This window comes from Scardinius erythrophthalmus (genome assembly GCF_964197995.2).
Source record: "Scardinius erythrophthalmus genome assembly, chromosome: 8".
Taxonomy (NCBI): domain Eukaryota; kingdom Metazoa; phylum Chordata; class Actinopteri; order Cypriniformes; family Leuciscidae; genus Scardinius; species Scardinius erythrophthalmus.
This window is the reverse complement of record NC_138228.1, coordinates 14,359,020-14,371,875: the sequence shown is the minus strand read 5'-3', so window position 1 is coordinate 14,371,875 and position 12,856 is coordinate 14,359,020. Positions and strand designations below refer to the sequence as shown.

The 12,856-nt window shown below is 36.9% G+C and overlaps 1 protein-coding gene across 3 annotated transcripts in view; it reads right to left on the bottom strand.

Annotated features, from left to right (window-relative positions):
• Positions 1-1,645: 1,645 nt before the first annotated feature.
• hipk2 (homeodomain interacting protein kinase 2) overlaps positions 1,646-12,856 on the bottom strand; it is a 102,366-nt gene continuing 91,155 nt past the window's right edge. For all 3 annotated transcript variants that reach the window (XM_081373195.1, XM_081373197.1, XM_081373196.1), the window contains exons 11-15: positions 10,622-10,801; positions 10,142-10,462; positions 9,138-9,385; positions 8,103-8,254; positions 1,646-8,021 (exon numbers count right to left, since the gene is read on the bottom strand). In XM_081373195.1, the coding sequence (XP_081229321.1) occupies positions 7,563-8,021; positions 8,103-8,254; positions 9,138-9,385; positions 10,142-10,462; positions 10,622-10,801 (1,360 nt within the window). In that variant the 3' untranslated portion in view covers positions 1,646-7,562. The remainder of the gene's footprint in view (positions 8,022-8,102; positions 8,255-9,137; positions 9,386-10,141; positions 10,463-10,621; positions 10,802-12,856) is intronic.

Here is a 12,856-nt window from a genome sequence, read left to right as displayed (position 1 = left end):
ATCACTCACTTTCTCAGATGCAACCGCTCTGTGCTCGGGATTGCACTAAATCCTCCCCTGACAGCAGGATTTGGAGTGTCTTGTACGGGCTCTCCGGTCATTGGCTCCCCTCGCCGTCCTTCAGTAATCCGGGTTAGATTGACACCTCCGCCGGCGTCTGTGCTTTAACTGCAACGCGCTTTGTTACCGGATCTTGTGTGGCTGCATATTCTGCACCTGAACCAGATAATTTTTTAGGAAGTTTTTACATGTTTTATTTTTCACAACCAACGAGATTCTGAAAACGATTAAACGATTCGTTACAAGAATCATATTCGAGTTTGGTAATGTGACAGCACACCCTAGTGGCCACTGAGGGCAACGGCGTCTTTCTTCAGAAGATAAGTACTTGTAATTAGATTATATGACATTTTAAAATACTCATAATCAGACTACAGTTACTTTTCTATTGATTACATGTTATTCTCACAATGGCAGTGAATTATTCATAATCCATTGAATCTACTTTTAAATGTTCCTACTACTGCTTATATACGTTCAGTTTGTCTTCCAGGTACAGAACAGCCACTGGTCATGTGACTATCACTGAAAACTGAGAATCACACAGCATTTGATCACTGGATTTATAGCCATTATTTCACTTTTAAGAAGCTTTTCTCAACATTGCAAATCTAACCAGATCCTCGTGAACACATTAACCATGTATTGCTGTCTTTGGAAAGCTGTCTTACAAACACATTCAAATGTACAAATTTATGTCATTTCATACATGCAGTGCAGGGATTCCCCAAATGTTTTGTTAGCCAAAACCTCTTTGCCCTAATATATTTACTTGAAGTAAGCCCTTAGATTTTAATAATAATAATATCAAGTCAATAATAATAAAATAAAGTTCACGAATCTCTGATGTCGGTAAATGGTCACATGACATGCAGGTAAACATGCATTTTGATTGTTCTATTTTAAAATTATTTATTAGAATTTTTTATGATTTAATTAATCGCTTTTCATTAAACTCACAAGCCCCAGTTTGGGACACCCTGACATAATGTCATATTTAATGCACTTCATGTTGATGATAACAAAGAATGGAATATATTTTCTCTCTCTTTGTATTTTTATATCAATATGGTACAAGATTATCACATTCAAATCAATGTGATAATAAACGAGTTAGTTCAAAAGTAATCTAAAAAGTAATCTAAAAAGTAGTCAGAATACATTACCTAAAATAAGTAATGTAGATTACATTACTTACTAAAAAAATTTGGCATGTAATTTGGAATCAGTAACCGACTATCTACCCAGCACTATATAATTATGTAAATTATTTTTTATTTTATTTCTTAGTTGTATTTTAAATTGATTAGTTCTCACCTTCAAATACTATGAATAATATGATGAACGTATGTATGCCAGACGCACATACAAAACCAAGATTATTTAGACTTTTCACTCAGAATCATATTGAAATAGAGTCCCTTGTTGTGAAAACTAGTCCCAGTATTCCCTACTAGATTATTTTTGGTACGCTTGCATTGCCTTTGGTGATAGTCTGGTTAGTGTGTGCCACCAGAAGATCATTATTCTCTGGACTAAACACGAAAGAAACTCACAATGACAGCATGAAAATACAAGACAGATGCCGTGACTTAACAGTTTAATGTAAATCCAAGACAAAGTGTGATTACATTTCTACACATATACAATATGCATATGTGAGCATACAAATTTCCTTTAATAACTCGATTCACCTTGGAGACCGAAAAATGATCAAAAGTAACAGTGAATAACAAGCTATAACATAGTTCACCACGACGCGAGCCCCTTCACACCCTACAGTTAGTAAATAGAACGATTAAAATAACTATATTCTTCTATAACCCCCAGGTTTGTTAAAAATCCTCCATGAATTTACACTGCTATCATTAGTTGTCGAAGCCTAATAAAATTCACTCGGTTTTTTTTTCTACAACGAAAATTATTAAGAGAAGCACACAACATTTGTAATGGTAACACAAGCGCTTAGTAGCAAGTACTCAATTTGTAGGAGTTAAATCATTCTTATTATTGTCATTATTATATTCATTTTAACATTCTATAAAGCCAGTAAAATATCCATTCTCATAGCATACTTAATAATATTAGCCTAAGGTACAGGGTACATATAATGCTACGTTAACAGATTGAAATAATGAGACATCACACTTCTTCAAATCTCCAAATAAACAAAGCAAAATTATAATATTTATAATTAAAAAAAGGACAATAAACAAAGAAGTATACCTGGAAATACTGCAGCACACAATAGCTTTGACAACAACTAATGTGATACACACTACTGAGAAAACCATACAGCAGTCGACAAAAATCAGGGGTCGGGGGGTCGGATGCTTTCTTAGGTCTTGAAACATTGTAGAAAAATATTTAGTTTTTACATTTGACTGTGAATGTTCACTGCTGTGCAAGTAGAAAATTGTTCACGTCTCCGATGGCTGCACAAACGGCTACGGTGCATCACAGCTACATAACAGGTTACTGTGGCGACTCGTGTGATGAGTGACGTTTCTGTACAAATAAGTTCACTTGCATTCACTGGTGTTTCTTATCTATTTGTGATATAGGTTACGCTTTACACGCTTGTAGTAATGTCACAAAAAAAAAAAAAAGTTGAGCGATGAGTGTTCTTGGGCATAATGATTATTGTTTAGCTTTTTTTTTTTTTTTTTTTGGTTCTAAAACAACATGTGGAGATGGCCGTATTGTCATATTTGGCCTCTTAGCACATTCATTCAAGTTCAATGGTGCATTTAACCCCTAATGCTTCTGTTTCAGCCCATAGATGAGAGGAAAAAATCAATTCTGGAAGTACTGTGACCACTTCGGTGACAGAAAATGAACAAAAATCCATTGTGATTTCTGCAAGCTTTGAGTTAATTCATGATCATGTGCTTTAAAAGCAATCTGACAGTTATCAGGGGTTCGACTGGCAAGAGATTTCAGGAATGTTTTGTAGTCCTTATAGTGGCTGAATCCATTGCTTCCTGTAACGTCGGTTGTAGGATTTTGACTGTAGGTTGTTGATTCATGAAGCTAAATGTGTTCACAAAAATCACCAATACAGCACAGATTCATGGTTCCTTAAAGCTTCATGTGCAGTTAATAAAGGAGAAGGCAGTATTTTGACATGAGATGGAAAACAAAATCGTAAATTGCATGAACGCTTATTTCTAGCACATTTTGGTTGCATAATCTTCATTGATGTATACAGTTCAGACAAAGCCTGAATCTCAAAGAAAAAAACAACAACAGCACATCATTATGACTTCTTGTTCATAATTCATCAATTTACGTTTGTAGAGTGAGCAGGGCTTTCTATGATTTGAGTTAAAACATTGTATTATTGATCAAATGAATGCTAGATCAAGTCATTCTAGTTGATTTCAGTGATTACTATCCAGAGCAATCATCATATTTATCAGATATTTTAGTCTCAAATTTAACATTCATTTTGTACTAGTGACCAGTTTAAAGCTGTGTACTGATTCAATTCATGAAGCACTAATTTATATCCGTGATTCTTAAATATTTAGTTAAAACCAAAATAATAAAGCTTACAAAAGCTGAAATTTAAAGCTGCAGTGTATAATTTCAATGCCACTAGTGGCACCAGACAGAATTGTATTCGAAACACTCCCCCAATTTTCCATTTGTTGGACTAACTGACAGCCACGCCCCCATCTCACACCATTGGTTGATCCCATGTCAAAGTGAAGCCATTTTTAAAGCGCCACAGTGTTTATACTCTTCAGGAGTAAATAATTATACACCGCAGCTTTAATAAATGAAATAAAGTGTGGCACTAACATTTTCTTTTTTCTAAAAAATGTGAGGGCCTTATTTTTTACACAAATCCACTTCACATGGCACGATCCAAAATCGGGAGTTTTGTCCACACTAACACTGACAAAACAAATTTAGAAAGGTACAAAACACTGGATTAAACTGTGTTAAAAGCAACTGCGCTGAAATCTGAGAGAACATGAGATTTGTGTCTTTTCTATTTTGCGTTTTAGTATGCCATTTACAGGTTTCTTTCTGACACCGACCTGATCTAACCTTTTTTATGAATGTTTTTTTTTTTCTAAATGTCAGTGAAACTCACTCTTCCTTCTCCATTACAGCAAGAGAGACGTCTGCACATCAATGACATGCTGAATTTCTTTGGTGGGAAGAACCAAAACTCCTTAAATGCCAGCGGAGTCCCAATTTGGTCGTACAGGTCGGTCCCTGTGAGGTGAGACAGACTGGAGACTACAGATCAGTGCGGTCAGAAATGGCTCCTTCCGGAATGGAATGTTTTATGGGAGTATCATCGAAGGAGCCTTTCTTAACTGTGTGCTTGAATGAGCATCCAACTTAAGCTTAAACAAACATATGCACAACAAAAACAACAAAACATCTATAGGCATCCTACGTCGTAACACACAGCCTAACGAATCAATCTGACAAGCTATCAAACTGAAGGCTCGGGTACAACGTAACTGGTGTGAGATCTTGGCTGAGCACTTATGCTTCCTACCAGACGAGGGTCCACATATGAATATTAAACATCACAGTTACATATTGACCACCAGAAATCTAACAAATGATGCTTGACATATAACATAAAACAACAATAAACATCCACGAACATTATTGCAACACTCTCTATGAGAAAACTATATACCTAGTGAAATAAAACAATAATATAGAAACATCTCAAAGTAAAAACTACTTCAAATGCAAGTTTTGTGGCGTGAGGGCAGAAGGGGATATATTTGATGTGCCCAACATAAAAATAAAACAAACACTGTATCCTAACCAGGCACATAAACTCAACAGCCAACCAGAACATGTCTGAAAATGTTGGACCAATGAGATTTCACTGTGGGCGGGGCTACCCAGCCCATCATCACAGCCACAGGCTACGCAAAATACAAAAACCCATGGATGTAATTTTTCTTTTCTTTTTATTTATTTTAATTCAATTTGAATGCTTATTCTTTTCTTTTGTTTATTACTTAGTTTTCCTTCCAATCCATACTTAAGTGATTATAAAACTTTAAAATAAACTTTTAGTTTTCCTTTTCGTTGTGGGTGCACTACTCTTTCAAAAGTTTGGGGTTGGTAATGTTTTATTTTTTTATGCTTACTAAGGCTGAATTTACTTAATAATACAGTAAAATATTGTGAAAATTTCTATTGTAATATATTATAAAATGTAATTTATTCCTGTGAATTTTCAGCATCATTACTCCAGTCTTCAGTGTCACATGATCCTTCAGAAATCAGTCTAATATGTGGATTTGGTGCATTTATTCTACTAACAATGTTGAAAACAGTTTTTTCTGCTTAATATATTTGTGAAAACCATTTTTTTTTCAGGATTCTTTGAAGACTAGAAAAATTCTGGTCAATTTAATGCTTTGCTGAATAAAAATATGAATTTCTTTAAAAGCAAAATCTCATTGACCCCAAACATTTCAATGGTAGTAGGGTATATAAAGTACTATATAAACTTTTCTTTTCTTTTTAATTGGTTTATTACAGAGCGCGTGGTTAGGACACAATGTGAACGATTGGCTAGCATATTGAACCTTAAATTAAGCAGCAAAAAGACAAGCATTGGCCCACAGTTTTCTACACTTTCGTTATCTCTTTACTGACAGGACGCCTGTAGCATAAGTGATTCCTATGTAAGACAAACAGTGAAAAAGACAGCCAATTTTGATTTACGGTGCATGTTGTTGCAGATATGTCATGCAACATGGGGCTGTTTGAAACCCCAAGGTGTACGTGAGAATAAAAACACCACAGATCTTCGTAGAACCTCGAACGAACGCTTAAATCAGAGTGTTGTGTGCAATCTTGCTGCACGGCTTCCTTCGGCATCTACCAACGTGCTCAAAGCCAACATGCAATTCTCATTAAAAATGTGGAATTTGCCCTCTCCCTCTCCCAACAATTCCCATCAAAATCCACAAGCACCTCAGTCTCTCCAACGCCTAACAAGACTCTCCTTCTCGAACCCTCCCAGGTTTCTGAACCAAGTCCAGCCTTCCATAAACAGACAACCTCTTCAAACCTGGTATGTTTTATTTAACTTTAAACAAACTGTGCAGCCCAGTCTCCAAATGATTGAACGACACTTGGCTTTTCCCATGAAATATTCGTTTAGTCTCCCTTTTATGACATATACAGCCTAAAATCAGCGACATCGCATTGATTGCAAGGTGACTAAAGCGCATAGCTACGGTATGTACAGTAAATACGCTATATAATTATATCCACTATCCCGAACAAAAGTTACTTATCTTTAAATGACAACTTTGGTTCATTACCCCAGGCAAGTATCTGTAAATGTAAAAGATCTCATGCACGCTAAACGAGAAGCGTTTTAATAACGTTTAGGGCTAATGCTTAATCCTGGAACTTAAAAAAAACGAAACACGAAACGATGAAGATGTTCAACCTAGGAGCCAACTCTCTGACTAGCATCTGGTTCTAGAGGGTTTCCAGCCAAGTAAACTGTCGTAATATATGTAAGGCACTACGAGGTAACAATGATAAACCTAAGACTGTGGAGGAATACGTCGCACAGATGTGCTGAGCGCACACATGCACGCAAACGCACGACCGACTACCATGTTGAACATGCCTATGTTATTGTAACCACTTTGTGCAATCACATTGAAAGAGGAAAAACAAGAATCTATTGGTATAAGAAAGGTTCTTCATTAAATCAACGGGTGCAGACTGCTACATTCTACAAAGAGGGGCCCAGCTAACGTTCTACGGTATGACAAACGTATTTTTCTTTTCTAAATGTGAACACAAACAAAGAAAAGTCTATAAATACACTAGAAAGTTTTGTCGTCCTATTTCCAGAAGATTCCTCCAGGTGTTTTTGTCGGAGAGCGCGGCGGAGTATGCACAATACCGTTCGCCGCAAGTAATTTGGAAACGTTTAAGACAGTTCAAGGCCATCGTTATGTTTTTTTTTTCTTTGAAGAGCAGCAGATATCCGTATTTCACCTCATCCAAAAAAATGATCGCAGGAATTCAAAACATCCACGTCCTGACCTCGGGCTCAAACAGTCGGTGAATGATTTCAAGAAAGGGAAAAGCCAACAAAATCTCCGCCGAACGAAACTCTGTCTCTCCCAAACGGCCTGCTGATGAGACCTTGTTGTAAAAGAAACTAACAAAAGCAAGAACTCCTTCTTCGACTTCTGTTTTAAGAGAAACAAAACCTCCAGATCACAAAATAAATTGTTAACTGGCCCTTTTGAGAAGGCAAAATAAAACTCATCAAAAAGAAAGCTCCTCAGTACCCTTCCGTTCCCTCCGAGAACACACTTCCTCTATCCATCGGCATCTTCATTGTCTTCAAGTTTAAGCATGAAAGGAACAAGGGGATGGGGTTAAGGGTCGATAGGCTTCAGCGTGTCTCTCTGTCTCTAGGTGGGATAAGGGTAGAAATGGTAAGCAGCGATTGGCTGGGCTCCAGTGTTTCAGCTTTAGAGGTAAGGGTACTGGTTCATCTTGGTGGGGCTCAGCGGGTATCCAGTGTAGACAGTGGAGGCAGGAGAAGCGCTGATGTAGGTCTGGTGCGCAAATTGGGCCTGGTACTGGCCGTGGTGCAGGGTGGGCGAGGGCAGCACGCGGTGGCCCATGCTGACAGGCACCTGGTGGACGATGCCCGGCGGGTAGCTGGCGTGCTGGACTGCGTGACGGGCCGAACCCTGCGAAGCGACCAGGTGGGCCACCGTGCCGGTGGAGCCCAGGGCCGTAGGGCCAGTGTAGGTGTAGAGGTGTTGCCCGGACAGATGAGGGGGGGCCAAGTGGGGATGAACGTTAGCTGTGTGGGTTGGGCTGTTGTGGAAGGAATACTGAGCCTGGGTGGCCATAGTGGGGGTGATGTAGGCCTGCTGCCGCCGGTGACCTCCGTTGCGCTCAATCGCCATGTGCTGCTGAGCCTACACAAAGCAATAGTATATTACTTTTGTGGATAAATCTATGAACTATGAAACCAGATGTGAAATTCTTGACTGAAATACCTGGCTGAGATTTAGAGGCTGCTGCTGCTGAAAGGGGTGTGGCCCCGTGCGCTGCTGTCGGTACGATACGCCTCCCGACGAGTGGATGTTTCCAGACAAGCCCCCGTTGGAGATTTTGAACTTGTAGGTAGAGTTCTGGTGGTTCATCATGTCTGTTGGAATTAATAAAAAATGGTGTGTTAACTTCTTATGTTACAGTTGGCACTTCTTATCCCAATTGTTACAAGGCTACTTACTGAAATAAATAAATAAATAAATAAATATAAAAATGAATATATTTGTGTTGGAAATATTATAAATAAACAAATAAATTAGGAACATTTGGGAAATATTGATGATATGTAAAAAAATAAAAACATTTGGAAAATTGTTGGAAATATTTATTATATTATGTTAAATAAATATTTTGTTTGGGAAAAAACATTGGAAATATTAAATGATATAATGTGAAAATAAATAAATACATTTGTAAAATTGTTGGAAATATTTATATTACGTCAAATAACCACATAAAATAAAAATATATATTTTTGGAAATAACATTAGAAGTATTGACTGACAGATTGTGATAAAATAAAAATAAAAGTAAACAAACAAATAATCAATGAATAGAAAATGGTTATAATGTGTTAATTATTAGTAACACAGCTATGTTGGAAATCGTTTGCCTGGATCAATTTTAGTTTAGCGATCCTTATAAAAATTTGTCTGCAGAATGCTACGGTTGACCAATTAGAATCAAGTATTCGCGAAAGCTGCATAGTAATGTTTCGAAACAATAGTGCTCATCACATTCGAGCTTGCATTGTAATAAAATATTCTTCTGACAAATGTTAACAGATCTGAGTTGTTTGAATTACCTATATAAATTGTTTTACTAGCTATAGCTTTTGAAAAGGCACATAAATCTACTAAATAAATCAACACTGCACATCAGAGGCTGTCAGTGAACTGTCCCTTTAAATTGAACTTGATTCAGGCCCTGCCAGATGCCCGTTTTTCTCTGTCATCTTATCAGCCCTTCCCCTGTCTCACCAGGCAAGAGTCTATCACACTCTCCCAGATTCTCGCTGGTCTGGCTCTTCAGTGGGGGGATGATGATGGTGCGGGGGTTCCCGTTGCTGTAGTTGTCCAGGACAGCAACTTTGGAGTCGTAGCTGTTGGCGTTGGGACCATTAGCCCGGGACTCCACAGCGTAAGGGCTGGTATTGCTGGAGTCAGAGTCAGGGGAATCATGGACCGTCACACAGCTGATGACATTCTTCCTATGTTTAGATGACGTGCTGTGAGAAGGCAAAACAGGTTCATTGGAAATCAAAACTATGTAATATGCATGTAAATTTATTCAAACATTGTTTTGTGTAATGATGCACAATGTAATATTTGTCCAACTCCCAAGACTACCAAATTCATTTCCAAAGTGTACCTGAGCTGAACAGGTATTTAAAAGTTATTTTTTTTCCCTGATCAATAAATGTCCCTGGTCTTATTGTGCAAGATTATTCATATTCATTTTATATCATATTCATAAGATAACAGATCCGTTATTCCACAGAAAACAAATCATTTTTATAATCTTTCATAAAAATGTAATAACTTTCTTCACCTCTGAAATGATTTGACATGACTAAGGAAAATATTAAAGGAATAGTTCACTTAAAAATGAAAATTCTGTCAATATTGATAACCAGACAGTTGATGACCCCATTCACTTCCATAGTATTTTTTTTCTATGGAAGTCAATGGGGTCCATCAACTGTCTGGTTATCGACATTCTTCAAACTATCTTCCTTTGTGTTTAGCAGAAGAGAGAAATTCATACAGGTTTGAAACAACTTGAGGGTGAGTAAATGATGACAGAATTTTCATTTTTGAGTGAACTATTCCTTTAACCAATAATATTATACCCTAATAAAAACACAATCAAATCCTGAAGTATATAATCAAGTTCTGTCCTAAATCACTTCCCGCTTTTGCTCAAAAATATGTCATATTACAGAACTAATGTGTGCTAAAATGGCTCGTCCCATTTTTCCGACCTGGTGTTAGTGGGCTGTTTGAGGTCGTCCTCCTCATCCGTGTCGCTGCTGATGGTGATGATGCTGACGGCCGGGCTGGGAGTGTCGGGGATCACGATGGTTTGACGCGGTGGGTTGTGTTGACCGTGGTGGTCTCGAGTGGTGCTACATGCCTGCTCGCCTCCCCATCCCCCTCCTCCACAGGTCTGTGATGGGGCACACGTCGAAGACGGGCCGTTCTGAACCACGGCGCACCGAGGAGGGGTGTTCTCCTTCACTCGTTTGGAGCGCTGTGGGGACGTCACAGTCTGGGTGGAGGGCGCGTCGTATGCGGACACGTTCCTAAGAAAGAATAAATCAATTCTAAAGTTCATTTCAGTACGAATGTTTTTTAACATTATACCATGGGTTGAGGTACCATTTAAATACCAACATATATGAATATTCCCATCTGATGCCATGGTAAAACTGTCTTAGTTTTATTAGTAAGGGTTTTCTGACCTGTTGTTTATCTGGTGCTGCTTGTTCTTTTTGGAGGAGGAGCTGTTGTTTGATGGCTGTCTCATGACATGAGCCACACCCACATTGAGAGGTTGCTGAGAGGGCAGGGTGACGTGACCTGCCAGTAAGGCTGGCTGTTGCATAATGGGATTGTAATGGCTGCCATGGGGATGTGAATTCCTGAAACGAAACAATGAGCATCACCTATAAAGACTACACTAACAACCAGTAATGTGAGACTTTGAAAGAAGTCTCTTATGCTCACCAAAGCTGCATTTATAAGATCACAAATACAGTAAAACAAGATTATTATTATGAAATATTATTGCAATTTAAAAATGAGTGTTTCTATTTTAACATATTTTAAAGTGAATTTTCAGCATGTCTTCAGTGTCACATGATCTTTCAGAAATCATTCTAATATGCTGATTAATTGCTCTGAAAAAAATCTTCCTGACAACAAACTTTTGAGCAGTAGTGTATATTAATATATAATAATATTAATCTAAAAGAATCTGTTTGATCAGTAACTTGCAAGTCTTCTAAAAATTCTTTCAACAAGACAAATTTACCTGCCGAGCAAAATTGCCAAAGATAATATGAATAGATATGCTTAATCCAAATGATAAATATGTAATGGAACTTACTGAGGGTCCAAAAGTCTTCTCTTTTGCTTTTAAAATTTTCATTTTTTACTAAATAATTTTGCTTTAGAGTCCTAAAGATGGTGCTGAAATTTATAATTTACGTAAGATACGTACTTTAAAAATTTTTCTTAGCATTTTGTGATATCTAGTTTTTTTCTGTGAATTTACTGTACCTTATTTTAAGGATGTTTAAATGTTTTACTGTCAAACCAAACACATAATTAAAAATAGGATATTTTTGACAAAAAATATTCTACAGATAAAACAGATTTATGCAACTCCTTAATGTAATGGTCATCTTTATATATATATATATATATATATATATATATATATATATATATATATATATATATATATATATATATAATTTGATACTACAGCAATACTCAACATTGTTATTTTTTACTAACTAGAATTTAGATATATGTACCATCATCTTCAATCATCAACTACAACTGTATCTCAATAAAGAATAAATGCAATGCAACATTTGGCCAGAGGAGGCAGCAGTGACTGCAGCAAATAGCAGAGGAGACGAGAAGAGAACAGCAATAGATCTCAGAGGAGGATCTCTGCAGTAAAAGTGCGACACTTTTCCAACCGGACTGGGACTATAGAGCCCTCCGGGCTGAGCTTAAGGCACTGATGTGATGATCTGCAGATATTCTTCTGTAATACGTTCACATCATGCAGGTCAGCACGACCTGACTCCATTACCCTGTCCTAGCCATAGACACGCTCCTGCACTCACTGTTCTAATACATGAATTCTAAACAAATCCAGAATATAATGAGTATCAGTCTTAAAATATTCTCTTCCTGCATTCCAAATGAATAATTCAAAGGCATGTTGGCTTTGTAGGTGCATTTGCCGACTAAGCAACCTAGATAATTCATTCTGCTTAGTTAATAATCTAGGAGATTATTAAAACCCAGTGTTGCGGTACTGAACTATCGTGAAAAATATGCATCACCAGTCATGATATCGTAAAACAGATCGGTTGAGTTCCACATGACCTGTTTATAATCAGCAAGTTATGTTTTTGAGAGGATATAATTGGTTTCGAAATACTAATGGAAACCCTATTAAACATGACAAAATTTTTACCAGATCTGCTCAGCTAAATAAAAGAAACAAAAAAATAAAAGCTTCTGTGGCACCAACATCTCAACGAAATAGAGCGAAACAGTTTAACACAAGTAAAAAAATCACATTTTCTCCATAGGGAATTGATTTTGAACGATAACTTATAAACTTTTAAAGACAGACCAACTCTGAGTTATGAGGTTTCTAATCGATGGGAAATGCTTTTGTTGAAGCCCTCAGCCTGCATTATTTTGAATAATTTTTTAAAACAACAGTGTTCAACAACGTAATTCTTGGTGAAAAACAACATTACCCATGATTCTGCAAAGAAATCTCAACCAATCAGATAATTGCGACACTCAAATTAACACTTTAGCACCTACTCCCAATAAATATTGTGAATTACATAATAGTCAGTCTCATAAGTTCAATATTTTCTATTTAAAATATTTACATATTTTGAAAAAAATTAAATATGCATAATATGTGTATTTTGTAA